Source organism: Bombus vancouverensis, chromosome 8 (assembly GCF_051014615.1).
Source record: "Bombus vancouverensis nearcticus chromosome 8, iyBomVanc1_principal, whole genome shotgun sequence".
NCBI lineage: Eukaryota > Metazoa > Arthropoda > Insecta > Hymenoptera > Apidae > Bombus > Bombus vancouverensis.
This window is the reverse complement of record NC_134918.1, coordinates 701,672-718,496: the sequence shown is the minus strand read 5'-3', so window position 1 is coordinate 718,496 and position 16,825 is coordinate 701,672. Positions and strand designations below refer to the sequence as shown.

The 16,825-nt window shown below is 29.7% G+C and overlaps 1 protein-coding gene and 1 long non-coding RNA gene across 14 annotated transcripts in view; one reads left to right on the top strand and one right to left on the bottom strand.

Moving 5' to 3' along the window:
- scalloped (TEA domain transcription factor 1 homolog scalloped) overlaps positions 1-15,754 on the top strand; it is a 337,742-nt gene extending 321,988 nt beyond the window's left edge. For 8 of the 12 annotated variants that reach the window (XM_076620563.1, XM_076620556.1, XM_076620560.1 and 5 more), the window contains 5 exons: positions 2,449-2,604; positions 7,320-7,550; positions 10,508-10,737; positions 11,946-12,180; positions 12,865-15,754. In XM_076620563.1, the coding sequence (XP_076476678.1) occupies positions 2,449-2,604; positions 7,320-7,550; positions 10,508-10,737; positions 11,946-12,180; positions 12,865-12,978 (966 nt within the window). In that variant the 3' untranslated portion in view covers positions 12,979-15,754. The remainder of the gene's footprint in view (positions 1-2,448; positions 2,605-7,319; positions 7,551-10,507; positions 10,738-11,945; positions 12,181-12,864) is intronic. The other 4 variants (XM_033347948.2, XM_076620564.1, XM_033347952.2 and 1 more) reach the window with 2 other exon arrangements.
- LOC143303001 (uncharacterized) lies at positions 2,075-4,383 on the bottom strand. Of its 2 annotated transcripts, XR_013058933.1 has the most exons (4): positions 4,166-4,383; positions 3,443-4,086; positions 2,392-2,628; positions 2,075-2,260 (listed from the first exon to the last, which is right to left on the bottom strand). It is a non-coding gene; the product is annotated as an uncharacterized LOC143303001 (long non-coding RNA). The 2 variants fall into 2 exon arrangements; XR_013058932.1 differs by having other exon boundaries at positions 2,392-4,086.
- Positions 15,755-16,825: the final 1,071 nt, after the last annotated feature.

The window sequence follows — 16,825 nt, the reverse complement described above, 5'->3', positions numbered from 1 at the left end:
TATGTTACGATTACATTTTATTCTGGAATAGGCGGCCGAATTTTTATATAGTTCAACCTATCGATGAGAAAAATAACCAAAAAATAATGGATTATGGATTGGGTTAGAGTAGTATACAATGCTAGCGTGAAATAATTTTCGATAAATTTATTGATATACGGAATATTGTATTTTATTTTGACCTTTAATTCATCAAAATAATGGACACAAAATGTATACATACATATCCCCCACATGCAACCTAGTGATAACAATAAATTTACAAAATCGAATAAAATAAAAATTAAATCATGCTAGTGTTATTGGCCGCCTCACGGCACGACTCGGCGCCGATTATTAATCTAGATCATCCTACAACCCATTGATTTATCTTTTTTTATTTTTATTAAAGATGATTAACATCAATAAATTGTTTAGGTTGGGCTGTGTAAAAAGGCGGCCATTTATGTGTAAGAATGAAGTGTAATGGGAACTACAGTTAATTGAAGTTAATATCTCGGAAATTAATGTCGAGCGATATTAATTTTATAACTTTATAACATGTATTGGGAAAAGTTGTTCAGAATGACCATCTTGACAACATATTTCGAGGTCATAAAAATCGATGAGGTCTGTCCTCATGTAAATAATTACGTATACAAGATATTATATAAAACAATGAGATAGATATAAAAACATTATTTTTCAATGATTTTATAACACACCAAATCCACAATTCTTAAATGTCCCGATCCCTTTAGAAAAATCATTCAGTGATAAAAATACTGAATCATAAAAGTGAGATTTTTGGTGGAAGCAAATTAGAAGACTCAAATGCTGTTATTATTAGAAGAGAAATATCCGACAAATAGTTCAATTAATATATACAAATTGTATAATGCAATTTCCCAAAATACCAATATATATGTTTATTCTGAAAGAATAGCAATAACATATTTGCTTTAAGTATTCCAATTAAACGAAACAAATTTAAACACGAGAAAATAAACAGTATCTGAAAAATTCTTTTCTAAATACTTACTTTTTTTCTAAGAAGTATTTGCTTTTGCAACTAATCAAAGTCGATTTCAGAACCAAGTCACTCCGGAAATTTCCTTCGCAAAAGATTATCACCACCAATTATCATCGTTAACTCCTTAATCAAGTTTAACTCCTTATCTTGTGATTTTCTCAGTTCATATTTAAATGAATACAAATCAATTATTAAACAGTCAGTCACAAAAGTCTACATACTCCTTTAGATATAAAATATTATAGTAAAATTAATAGAAACGTTAGCGCTACATCTTATGTAAGCATCGATAATGTTCTGCTAACTCTTTGGCGTTGAAAAATTAACGATTTTGTAATTTCGAATGTAACTTTATCCAAAGATTTGTGTTAAATGTTTTAATTTTTATAATTATTCTCCGAAATACATTAATAAATACCTAATAAAAATACAATATGCATGAATTATCCATATGGATGAATTTTCAAATTAGATTTCACGAAAACTAAGCCCCCGAAGATTAGGTTACTTAATTTCCGGATATTTAAGTTTAATTTATATTTTACATATTACACCTTAGATGCCATTGATGTTTTTTATTACGAAAAATACAAAATATAAATTAAAAAACGTATTCTACAATTAAATAATCTAAGCTAGGTTATTAAATTGTTAAAGATACCTATAAAAGTTTAAAATAAGGCAAGGTTAATCACAACCATCATCAATAAGACAAGACATTCACCAGTAACAATCAAACAACAATAGCAAGTATAATCCACCGCTATAACCAAAAAATAAAACAAATATAAGAAGAAGTTCAGAATGCTAAAGTTTAACTATCGTAAATTATAAGCACAAAAAGATGTTAATATATTGCAGTAACGAAAAAACAGATTTTGATTTACATAATTTTTTATTAAAATCAACAATTAAACAATCAACAATTAAAATATATAACATTATATTATATAAAATATATATAAATTATATATACATTACATAATAAAAAATTCTTTTTAATTTCATTAAATTTTGTAGTTACTGCTATATGTATATAAAAAATAAATGCATACATATATTTTCGAATGATACGTGTATTGATTCAAAAGACTATCATGGATTGAAGATTGTAAATGTAATTTAATAGACACTTTAAGCCCACGATGTGGGCTTCGTTTGATTCATGTATGTGTTGCATTAAACATCAATATATCACTATTTGCAAAAAATACCTGCTCTTAACTGATCAATGTACCAGCAAATGCACTAAAAAGCAATACCAAGCCATCAGAAATAATAGATAACTTTTATTAAAACTAATATAAAAGTCTTACGAAACAGGAGAGACAATAAACTCATAATTCGCTAAAAAAGAAAACAAACAAGAACTATCATACCATCGAGATTTCACCGACAGTCGGCAATGCGTTGTAATCGGTTTGACGATTTGTTAGGATCATGCCGCCAAGGAGAAGGCGCTGCAGACTATGTCGAGCATGTCGAGCGCCCAGATAGTATCAGCTGGGAGTGCGATACACAACAAGATGCCCCCCGCCCTCGTGGGGCCCCTTGCCCTTCATGCTTCCACCCCTGTCTCCTATCCCGGAGCGGTAAGTCCCAATCACGGAGCACCCCTTGGAACAAATTTTTTTTCTGTTTGAACAGTCTATTTTTTCTGTTTACATATTACGCAACCAGAAAAATACTCCAGAGAAAAAAAGTAAAAAAAGGAGCCACGAGCTTTGGGGTGAGACGACGAGACACGCTTGCTCGACACGATACGTAAAGAGAGAAAGATTCAACTAAAAACCACAAATTTCTTTTCTTTTTTTACACTAGCACTAAACTGAGGATGTTTATGCAAATTCGCGTTTTATTAATTTAGTTAAGGAAATGGAAACTAAGCAGAAATTTTTAGCAAGGATATACTATACAAAAGTATACTTTGGATATTTTATATATTTTTGCATATTATGTGCATTCTGTGTATTTTTGCAACACTGAATTTTTCATAAATGCATAAACATTCGCAAACTAATCATCACTATACTGCGGATTTTTGTACAAATTTATATCTTTGTAAATGTAAAAAGAAAGATAGATATTCTAAATATTTATTTCGAATATTTTATATATTAATTATATGCTGCTATACATTATGTACTTTTAAATTTGCCGCCCATGCATAAACATCCGCAGGCTATTTATTCATCTATATCACTACGATGGTTAAGTCAATCATAATTTTCAAGGTGGAGATGTATTACTTGTATACATAGAAAAGAGGTAACACGGAAGTTGATTTAGAAAGTAAAATGTGTTCCTGATCAACGACGCTCGCGATCTCTCGATCATCTCTTGCCCCTCGTAATCGCTTTTATTTTTCGTTGGACGAACGATCGGTGTCTCGTCGTCTTGAGGATGTAAACTTTAATTGCTATCACATACACTGTCAGTTTGGCTTCTTCTTTGACATCGTATCTGTTTTCTTTTCATTCTAACCGCTTCGCCCTGTAACCGTCTCTAATCCGCTTGCGAGAAGCCGATCACACACGTATGATTTTGTTTAAACTCACTTCACCTGCTTTTTTTTAAATATCTTGTGGATGACATGTACATACACATAATAGAAGAAAATACTCTCGTATTTGTTCTCCGATCTTTCTGCTTCAATATCCAGGAATTACCCGTTCAAACATCTCTGAAATTATTATTAATCAATTATTGTCAATTCATACAACAATGCTTATTCAAAAACATACTTTGTTTCTTTTATCTCTGGAAGATTTGACCAATCATTATTTCAAATTTATCTCGTTCCTTAAATATAAATTTGTATAACAATTCATTTTATTGTATGATGATTCTTAAAAAACATGCTTGATAAAAGTATAAAAAGTGAAATTCTATAGAAACGATGCAAATAACCTCTTCACTTTTTCTAAATTTAATTCTTTAGTTCCTTAATTTTCACTTTTACATATACATCTACATACAAGTACACAATTACAATTTCTATCTTTTTCTCTTATCCAGTCGGCTGCTGTTCTTCCTAATCTTCTTCTCATTTGCCTTGCAGCTTACTATTGTCACTTAAAAAAAGAAGAACATTACAGGACAGTAATATTAGCAGACTGTAAGAAGACAGTATTTACGCGACTTTGAAATTACCATCTCCACCTTCGATTACTCTCCTTATTATTCTTCCTGCTGTTTCTCTCTCTCTCTCTCTCTCTCTCTCTCTCTCTCTCTCTCATGGAAGCTTATGCGAAAAGAACTAACCATCCTCATATAAATGGAACCCCCTTGCTCTCTGCTGCTACGCCCCTGGGGGCCCTTGTTGTGTATTGTTCAATTTGTCCGTTGCTCTATCTTTTTTACGTATGTATATCACCTGGGCATATATACACATACATATACGAGTGTGCATATTGTATATGAAATTTTTGGACATTAATTACCTGTTGTGAGGCGTCGTTGTGTCTTACCAAACTGTCTTTCTCTCTTCACGTAATACAGTTACTATTTATATATATTATATCCTTCATTGTTATGCGCGTACGTTTCTCTTATACATATATTTTTTTATTTTTTTGTAATTTAATTTTTCGTGCATTTAGTATTATGTTCATTTCTTTTGATAAATTTTTCTGTGCCCTATTGCAAAGTGTGACGATGACTGCTCACCCAAGGGCTCGATGGCTTACAAAGAAAAATGAAATCTCTTCCTGCTATTACATTTCGGAACCTACAAACTGCATTGTTTGATATGTTCAATTGATATTTCTAATTAGTGGATCATAAGTTACGATAGCGAGCATGTAAATAGAGAAAGCTATGCCAAATTTAAAACTGACTAACCAATAAGATTTGTACTAAAAGAATTGTGAAATACATGAAAAGATATATACTTAATGCAAGGAAGAAAAGTTCATTTAAACTCTCAAAACTGTACAGTTGTAAACCTACCAATTAAGATTGATTATTTCGATTACTGTGGTGGTTCCAATGTTGATTTAGTTTGTAGCTATTATTCAGAATAGGAATTTAAAAAATTTCCACATACGTGTATAGTACTTTAAAAGCTACGAGAAATATATTTCAAAATTCTGTATTATTAGAAAAACATAGAAAAAGCTCATCATAATATTTATAATTAGTAAGCATTTATTTACAATTAATAAGTTTCTTATTTACACGCTCGTCACTGTATGCTTCCAATAAACAGTATGCATTATTGGTTGACAATAATTGTTCAGAAATTTTTTTATATATACATAAATATATTTGCACATCAGTGTTCATTTTATTTTAATATTTGTATATCAAAGATTTATATGTATGAATTAATATTAAATATATTGCGATGAGACTGTAAAATACAAAAAGTAACCAAAAATTCAAAATATTTAGAAAGAAATACTTTTTATATATATAAAGCTTGAGTTATGATCCACGGATCGAAAATACTTTCCTACAAAGTTGAACGTGTTGAACATGTTAAATATACGTATAGTAAAATTTATCTTGCAAAAGTCTTGCAAAAGATGCAAAAGCATCACAATACAGCATTAGAAACTGGAAGATACATCATTTTCTCTTTCAAGATCAACAACTAACATGTTCGAAGCTATTTTAGTTTCGTGAAATTAAGAAGTCATGGAATATATAGTATATATACAATTGGTACGGGAAGTATTTGTCATATTTAGACTACGGATTTTAATATAGTTATGAGAAATATGTAAAATGCAAATAATTTATAAAAATGCATAAAATATTCAGAATATAGTAATTTCTATAATATTCAGTAAATAAGACAACTTTCTATCTAAATTCTATTTTCTTAATTATATTCATAAACATCTGAATAGACAGGAAAATCCGCAGTCTAGTCATATGTAGAGGTACCTAGAACCAAAGGGATGCAAGTGACATTTCCTTGTATATCGAAAAAGTTGAGTTTGAAATTCAAAGCTATTAAAAAAATTCCACGTAAAGTCATGAAAATGAAGTTACATTTAATGCTTGATATATAGTATACACAAATTTCTAACGAATTGCATCTTTTAGTTTATGCGTAATATAAATTACTTGCATCCCTTTGATACGAACTTATTTCGATATTATTTGTTTAACAGATAATTTTTCTAGTTGAATTACTTAAATTATTTACAATATTATATTTAACGATTTAACTAACTATTTCTGTTCTTAATTCGAAAATGTCAAAAGTAGCACTTGCATCCCTTTGGTTCTAGTGCTTCGTATTTCAATCGAGGCATTTTCAATAACCTGTTCTTTTCTGAAGGAATGTTCCTTAATATGATTTCAAATACAAGAATTGAAAAGTTTAGGCTGGTCTTATAATTATGGAAGACAATGCAGTAAAAATGATAAAATCCAGTGCAGACAAGCAGTTTGCGTCAACGCGTCACGCGTCGCAGCAATTTGCCACAACCTTTACGCGTCCAATTTTTCTTTCAATTTACAAGAGCGTTTTGCGTTAATTTGCCACAGCATTTTGCGTTTACTTTCACATTGTATATTTGTTTAGTTAGAATTTATCCATGGATACGGTAATTCATTATTAAGAATTATTAGAAATTGCGTTTTCTTTATATGTGTTGTTTAAGACTATATCAATCTATGACAAGGAGAAAATATTGAATACATTCCTTTATTACTGATATGAGGGAAAATTTTGTAATTATTTTCATATGATCCCAAAATCTTTTGATGAATTAAGTAAAATAATATAATAGCCACAAACCGCTTTTGTAAAAAGATCGAGTTATATAAATTAATATAAAGCAATATACTGTCGAGTGTCAGCATTTCGTTCGTGGCCAAGCAGCACGAACGTCTGTGTGGTTGGAGGCAAACTCACTGCCTATAGTTGCCGTTCAAAGTTGCATCCCGTGTAAGCTGCTTCATACAAATATATGCTGTTCCAAAAAGTAGCAGCAAATTGCAGCGACACGGCGCAGCGCGACGCAGCGGTAATGCTGACGCAAATCGCTCGTCTGCATCAAGCCTAAGTGTATTCACCTTATATTTTACAAACTACTGTTTCACTAAGAAATGAGAAAGGCAAATAAAATCACATCGTGAAGACGTATTCAAAATTTTTCCCCGTAAACAGTTCATCAATTAGAGTAATATGACCTTTATTTAATAAAGAAAAATAATCGTAAAAATAAAAGTGAATATCTATGTGATTAAAAAAACATAAATATATGCTAATACTAACCGTAACCATCGTAGTGCTTGAATGGCGAGACGCTTGGTAAATTTGTTCAGCGTTACAAAGGGAAAAAAGCAGATGTCCTGTTTTCAGCAATTCTGGCAACCGGGTCTGCAGCCAGGAACGTCACAAGATGTCAAACCGTTTTCGCAGCCGGCGTATACCGGAAAACCAGCGACAGCGGTTTCAAGCGGTGACATGGTCCAGGCTCAACCACCCCCGCCCTGGGAAGGACGTGCCATCGCAACCCATAAGCTTAGGCTTGTAGAGTTCTCGGCCTACATGGAGCAACAGAGAGACCAGGATATTGTAAGTACTCCTGCGCAAAATAAAATGTCCACAAATATTCAGCTTGACTGTCAGATGAATGGTCATTTGCTTCGTACAGAAAGTGGAAAAAAGTACGGATGGTAAAAATGAAAACGAATTAAACTTTCGATTCCTATAATTCAAAATTCCGGTAATTTTTATCTTGAGTGTCGCAAGATAACAAACTTCAAGAATTTATTTTGAAATATATATAAAATACAGTCAGACCTTAATAATTCGAATCTCAAGGTACTTTGAAGAGGTTTTGATTTATCGAATTTTTGGAATAAAAGAAATTTTTTCAAACAAAAACAGCTTATAGAGGAATTCTACAAAGATTAACATTTTCCGAATTGTAGAGTTTCTAGGAAGACAAATTCAACTTTTAAAGGCCAATTATTTACTTAAAAAGATAAATTATAGTTTGCGTCGTATAGGATATATGTGAAGAAATACGATTTTTCATCGCAACGTGTACTTACCTATTATCGAATTGTAAAGACAGCAGATTTATAGACGTGCACTTTGACTTGCAAAAGTTAAGCTTCTTAAATTCGAGTTAAACAGGTAAAACATCATACCTAAATGCGTAACAAATAATTCAAGGTAAAGTATGATTATATGTATTTCGATCTGTAAAGGTTTTTGAATTATAGAGGATCCGAGTTAGATTCGACTATATAATTTTCAGAAGTATCAAGGAAAAAATGATTAATTGATTAGAATTTTGTATTTATGTAAGATTATAATGCAATATACATGTTGTACGCATAAATAATGTAGATATAAAGATGGATTTTCTAAGAAGCGAAAGTTTGTTTAAACAAATTTTATTCTTTATTTTTTATGTATGTTTCTATAAAGAATAATATCCTGTTCGATAGCGCTACATTTTACATGATATCCTTATGTTATCATTTTTGTATAAAAAGCGTATATAAATATATGTATATATTCGTTGAATAAACAATTTTTCTTGAATTGATATTATTCGTTAGATATTGTTGAACACATGTTGAACAGCAATTACGTTCTTTTGAAATGATATATAAAATGATCTATAGAAACAAAAATATTTGTTGAGGGAAAGAAAAGTTTGGGAAGTTGGTATGATGAAGTCGGACATTTTCGTTGATGTTACAACCTAATAATGCAACTACCAAAAAAATGGAAACAGAATACATAGCGAGAATGATAGTATTATACATATGTATATTATGTATATATATGTATGTATATTAAATGTATAAATTCCTTACAATTCAAAATTTCAAACGAAATAATAATTTTCAAATGTTTCTAATATATTCTTAGATTTACCATATTTTCTACTAAATTATAGCCTTGTAAATGTTCGCAGATTATAGAGATTCAAATTACAGAGATTCCACTGTATTATAAAATAGATAAAATATGACGCTTGTAGGTGATAATGGGATTTGAAAAATTAAATCCTGTTAAGGTCATTGAATTATTTTGGATTCAATCTTTTTCTTCTTTTGTTTTTTGAATCTTTTAATTTTGGGGCAATTAAAATCGGAGATTTTAGAAAAAGTTGTTAATTCTCCCGTGGATTATACATACCGTACATACATGTTATTCATACTATATCATGAATATCTTTTTACATATTACATTACTTTCGTCTATCTTATATATTTTATCCTACATATCTTGGATATTTTTACGTATTATACATATACATATACTCTGTACATTTTTGTACATTTAACAGTCAAGTAATAGCTAAATTTAATCAAAAGTAAAATCACCATAGATTCATAAATCAATCATTTATAGTTTGATAGAATAATAACAATGTAATTTTAAGGGTAATAAATATTTTATATCATCTTTAAATGTAGCTTTTAAACTAATAAATATAAAACATTTGAGTGAATCAAAAATGAGCCAGCTTTCATCGTTCATACATACAGATTTATTAGAACTCAAAATTAGAAAAACTTTTTAAAGGAATAAAAATATAATCGAAAAAATCATGATTGAAGAAACAATTAGATAGAAAAAATCTTAAAGACCATGAAAAGCTTACTAGAATAACATATATTACGATAACGTAGATATAATGAACAAACTTCTTATTTTTATAATATTAATAATTACTTCATTCGATGTTTATAAACGGTTGAGGGAAAAATTTGTAATAGTACTACTTACATACATTGTATTATACTTGTAATCTCTATTTTTCTTTATAGAAAATATATTGTATATTTGAATAAACATGTCAAAAGTGGTTTTATTTATGATAAATGCTTTCGAAACATCACATTTAACGATTTATACATTAATGTATATGTAAAATTAAATAGCAAAACTATTAATTAAATAATATACAAGGTGACTCGATGTACATATTCTGCAAAATGATACTGGTATATTCTATAATTAAAAATAAGAAAGAAATGTTATATAAATATAAACTTATATTAGAAAAAACATTATATAAGAAAAACAACATATTGATAACATTGGGAAACATATTAACGATATTTCAATTAACTGTCTTTCATAAAATTAGAATATAGGTGTACATATATCTATGTATAATAAAAATTGAATTCACACCATTCCTACTTTAACTTTCTTTAATCTTTTTACAACATCTTGGTTGAAACTTTCTGCCGGTATAAAAGAAAAACTATGAAAAGGGTTATACCACTTAAGAAATCGTATATTCAAAGTTATATCCAGATTAACGGGAGCTTTTTTCCATCTGTACGAAGTAGTCGCGATAAAGTCAAATAGTTATTCGCTCATTTCGAGTTCTCAAAGTGTTGGCTGATATTTAAAGCGAGACAAAGACTTAGTAATTTAGATTACCCCCGTTAAATTAATGCTTGGAGTAATTAGGGATAGGCGTTGTTGACCGAAAGTCGCACTTTCATCTCGACGAACAATTCGAATTGTTTTTTTTCCGTGTTTTTCCTTTACAGTACCACAAGCACCTGTTCGTCCACATAGGAGGATCCGCGACTTACGCGGATCCATTGCTAGAGGCTGTTGATGTCAGACAAATATATGACAAGTTCCCAGAAAAAAAGGGCGGCCTGAAGGAACTTTACGACAAGGGACCACAGGCGGCCTTCTTCCTGGTTAAATTCTGGGCTGATCTCAATACGAACATTCAGGACGAGGCTGGAGCCTTCTACGGCGTAACAAGCCAGTAAGTAATGAAATGCTTAATTAATAAAGATCTAAAACAAACCAGAGTCGTCTCCCACGGTAATTTACTAATTGAAGTTCATAAAAACATAATAAGTTGGTACATTTCTTTCATTTTTTGATTTTAATGTCACTTTATGGTTACATAAGAGAATTTTAAGGACATATAATGGCTCATGAAATTATTTGAACTTTTTTGAAAATTGAGATACCTTGAACAGAAATTTAAGATAAATTAAAATAATCTTTTGTTTCCGTTAAAAGAAGACAAATATAGGCGAATGTAATTTTTATTACGAGTCTTTAATTGTCCCGTTTGTCATTTAATGGAACTTTTAATTTTTCTTGCAGCACGCATTAAATGAAATAAGCAATATCTTTTGTAAAACAAAAGGAAGTGTTTTTCCATGATTAGATTTGAGATATACATGATAAAAGAAATACAATGAGAACATAGATTAGGACATTAGTAGATGAAACAATTCATTAATATTACAGTTATACGCATTCTACGGAAACAGCTTAAATCTTAGACGGCAATGACACTTATGAACTAATATATAAGATTTTTTTATACACCTTTTATAGTTCTTTTGACACAATTTAGAAAGAACATTCAATTCTCTTTTTACGTAATTTAATTTGATCTAATACGATTCAAATGACACTTTTTGATAAATTTCCATTTGAATTTAACCATTAGTATTCGAAGCTTTATTTGATATATCTTTCTTGGATTTGTACTGTGATTTTGGTTTATGTTTTTTCTGAAATTTAATTACCGACCATCGGCTGTTGTTTTCATTTTATTCTCTATTTCATGGAAAAATTGCACAAAATCTACTCTAATCAGAATAAATTGGTAACATTAATTCTGGGAATTCCTTTCAATACGTTAAATTACGGAATTACGGATACATTGGATTCTACTCAATTTTACATTCAATCGTTACGTTGGTAGTATTGGTCTCTCATTTCGTGTTTGAAGTTGTTTGACCGAGCAGAAGTAAAGTCTCTAATGCGCATATATATGTGTAATTATCTTTATAAATTTCTAAGATAAAAAAATGTATTTGAGCGAATAAACATCAAATAAAGATTTTATCAAAGATTGGGACCAATTTTCCATTTTTTCCAAAATAATTTTTAATTAATTATCAAAAATTACCAAAGGAATCTTCCGCACTGGTCAAACTTGTTTTTTTATAGGTACGAGAGTAACGAGAACATGACGATAACGTGTTCGACCAAAGTCTGCTCTTTCGGAAAACAGGTGGTGGAAAAAGTGGAGACAGAATATGCTAGGTTCGAGAATGGCAGGTTCGTCTATCGTATTAGTCGTTCACCTATGTGCGAGTATATGATCAACTTTATACATAAATTGAAGCACCTGCCGGAAAAGTACATGATGAATAGCGTTCTCGAGAATTTCACCATTCTCCAGGTATGATATACAATTTCTTACTTGCTTCTAAATTTTCTACAGCTTAATGGAATTGACAGTTTTGCCATAGTAGAATCAGGAATTATTTCAAATATTATTTCAGAAAATATTTCTTCAAATACAAAATATTAAATAAAAGAAGGAATTATTATATTTCACAGCTAGACATATAAGAAGGGAATTAGACATAAGAGATGTAAAACTTCATAAAAGTTCGTCCAAGCCGAAAGGCACGGGCTAAACAATAATAATAATAATAATATATTTCACAGCTAAGTAGTAAAATATAACTCGAAGAAAAATCAATTGCTTATTCAAATAAAGTAATACATAATTATTTACTTTTCTAAATGTTGTTTCTAAAATTCTATGCTATACAGAATTTACGTAAATAATTTACGTAAAAATATGGAGTATATTTAATTTTTAAATTATGTGCTCTTTCTGCTGTTTCTAAAAATTAAATATACTGTAGCAGAAAAAATACGCAATTGAAGAATTAAATACATCTAATATACATATATTTTAAATTAAACGTACTAAGGCAGAAAGAAACAATTCTGAGTTCACACTGTGTGTCCTAAATTGTTGTTTAAGCTTTCGGCAGCGATGTGCAAAATCGATCTACTACCCTCTTTTTTTTATAAATATCAAAATGTTCTGATTTCTTATTTTAAATTGCAGGTTGTAACGAACAGGGATACGCAGGAAACTTTATTGTGCACAGCATACGTGTTTGAGGTGTCGACGTCCGAGCACGGTGCACAGCATCACATATACAGATTGATCAAGGATTAGCCTGCTTGAACCTGCTCGCCATGCAGCCATCCACCCCCATCAGTGCCTACCATCACACAAAAAAATTCATCCATACGCGCATACACACGATTATACATAAAAATGTTAACCCTTTAAAGTGTTATGGTTATTTTATACAACTACCAATATTAAGTTCTTTTTATTTCATCCCACATTCGTCTTTTCATCCTTCACCAGGGATATAAATATGATATTTGTAGAATAAATATGATATTCATATCATGCATTGTGTGAATACCAAAATTTGATTTTAATTCACCTACATATGAAATATGTAAATATTTCTAAGATTTTATTTTCTCATTTTTTCTAAATTGTAAATTTTTGTGAAGGTCATTAAAATGTACGCTTCAAGGGGTTAAGCGTGAATACATGATTGTAAACACGCTCTTACTATACATGAGTACATACATTTCGCATCTATGTATAACAGAGTTTCTATCGAAAATGTTCTGTTATTAAATGAAGGGAAAAAATATATATGAAACATATAGAATCATGTGTTTATTCGATGTTTATTTTTACAAACAGAAAGTAGATTGGGCGATTGTTGTATAAATGTACTTTTTTGCATGATTTTTAATCTTATCATGTGATTTTTAATTCTAATTAGGTGTTGTTTTGTTCAGTATTTCCGAACATTTTCTATAAAACTCCTTAAAGAGAACTTGAAATACACGATACATAAATATATTACACATACATACAGGGATACATGTACACCTTCACACGTTCGAAGTACTGGCCAGCCCGAGCTTGAGTTTGATTCAAAAAGCTGAAAGAAATTGTACTAAAAACAAAAAGAATTGGTACGCGTGTTTTAACGTATCGTGGAAAGGATTTCCTGCTTGTGGTCCGCAGGAAGCGCGTTCCAGATGACGAAATTGTAAATTTTATATTAAAACAGATATAATCATATATATATATATAAAATATATATATTTTATGAATATTCCGTCATTCGCTTGCAAACGATCGAATTTGTCGCGATTTTAATAAAAGAGATATAATAAAAGTTAAGTTGAAATTAACGACAATAAATTTGGTATGGAAAAAAATGCGTGTCGGGGATATATAGTGTATGCATACCAAAATGAAGAAGAGAAAAAAATAGAAAAAATACATAAAAAATAAGAATAATATGAGAAACAGACTCTGATCTCGGAAAGGCGTGGTACCAACATAATTTAGTATTATAGTTTTATTATTAAACTAGGAAATAGATCAGACAAGACATCCACACACAGATATACATATATTACATATAAGAATATATATGTTAAATATTAATGCAATGATTACGATTTACATTGTTATAAATGATCGTGTATAAAGTTATCTAAGTGATTTCTAAGTTTTAAACGAAATGGAAGTTGAATAGAGAGATAATGCCATTATGATTTCTTAAGTTTCCTTGCTTACAATTATCATTATAGTTCTCTTTTTCTCTTTTTTTAATTATCCAACCAACTATGGTTGAAGAGTAATCATTACAACAGATCTTTTCTTAAGCTTTTTGTTGGTAGAACTGTTTTTTCTTTTTTTTTTTTTTTCTTAGCTGTATTACAACTAACAGTAAGAATTTTTTGCTGCAAAGCTTTTTAATCCTCAATGATCAGATGAAAGAAAATAATGATTTTTACTTTTTGAAAGAGTCTTTTAATAAACGCACTTACAGCTGTGCAAACCCACCCACTCTTAGGCAGCGACATTTAGATTAGAGGGATGTGTTTGTATTTCCTGTAATCATTTTATTTCTTACTCTAAAATCTTTCTTCCTTATTCTCCTTTTTTTGTTCTTTTCCTCTTTCTATAGTTCTTACACGAATGACTTTTCTTACTTAGCGTACTTCGTTTGTTTTTATCTTTCTACTACACATTTACTGAAGCGAGTACATCAGATTCCATCGATTGCGCGCACTAGATACGGACGACGTCCATCGAACAGAGATATTCTTCTCTCTAACTTGGTGATACAATCATCTTAATGCTTTTCAATCGAAGAACATTGAAATTAGTTCAAGAGCATAAAAATAAAATCCGATCCTTGAGCGTGATTCTCCAGTTTTTTGATGAACAAGTACTACGTAATAACGTGACTTCATCGCAGCTCTCTAAATTTGAGCGCACTTTCAACAGAGTTCATTCAAAACCTTGTTTATGTTTCGTACTTAATATCATTTCGATGTATGGACCAGAAATGTTTGACATTCAGATTCTGTTTTTCAGTAACGATCACATAAAAGAGTAGAGGACCATATATTAAAAATCCTACAGTTAATTTTATTTAATCACATCTCTCACAGAGACTACACATATTGTGAATGCACAGGAATCTTTTTTTCGTATTCTTTAATCTGATCAATTCCTTGTTCTGAAACAGGACTTGCCTATGGAGCAGTGAATATTAAGATAATACAGAAACAAATTATGTATACTTTTAAGGAAATAATTAATACTTACTGTATTCTTTACTTTAATTAATTTTTACGCAACAAGTGGCAATGTATTTTGATCTCTCTTTTAGTCAGAAATATGTCGCTTTTTATTCGGGATGAGAATTAAATTCGCTAAGTGATTGACTGAATAACGAAGGAAATTACATATTTAAATAATAATATATGTGGCTTTCGTTCAGTAACTGGCAGCTTTCACAATTTTCGCAGTTTTTACTTATTGTTACCTTTTTTTGTAATAATTCATTGTAAGATTCGTTTTTACGTATTATATCTATAAATTGTAATTTTGCGCTAAATTGTGTCTATATTAAGGCGGAGTTGGAACCATTAATATAATTTCGGAAATCGTGACTGATTTCAAATTTGATTGTTAGTTTTTGTTACTAATAATTATTAATATTTGAAGAGTATTTATATAGAAAAACATAAAATGGAAGAATATAAAACGAAAATAATAATACATTGCGATGAGAATGAATTTGTTGATGTTAATTAAATAAAGAAACATTTGATGGTTCTAACTCGACCCGAAATAAATCGTTATTATTAAAAAAGCAAGGAATTATGCAATATATTTAGAAGATACTCAAATATCATTTTGGTTATGCGAATTTTTACTTTAACAAAAAAGAAAAATTACGAGGAAAAAAGGGAGGAGTTTGAAATCGCAAAAAAGAAGCACCGACACTAATATTATTAACATTAACGAATAATGATTTTAAAATAAGCGAATTACATTTATAAGGAAAGATTATAAAAATATATATTTATCTATGTCTTCTGTGAAGATAGAAAATAGCACTCTCTCACTCTATATTGATGATATCAGATAAAAAGGAAAAAAATTGAAATCCATAAAGATAAAAAACGCAGAAGTAGATTAGGGAGGAAATGAAAGGATTTGCACTGTACACAATACATGATACGATCGATGACAAACCGACGAAATTTGTTAAATATCTTTGTACATATTTACATAAAAAAGAAATCATCAAAAGAAAAAGTTCCAGTGATTACGTTTTGTGTACTGCATAAAATACTCTGACGAGAACAAAAAATTCATTTATTGTAAACCGTAAAATCTTTTGAAATTAAAAAAAGGTGTAGTAGTTTTTCGTCAGTATTTTCATAGAGACTCGTGTGTAAAAATTATTTGTTTATGGTAATTTGTTTAGTCATTAAAAATTACAGTAATAAAATAGTCGAAATATTAATGTTTTTAAATAAATATTGATAATGTATTAAATAAATATTGATTTGAAAATAATTCCATTTTTTTAATTTTAACTTTACGAAATTACTATCTCTATGAAAACATCGACTATGATTCTTATAATAGCTAAATTATTTACAAAAATAGGAAACTC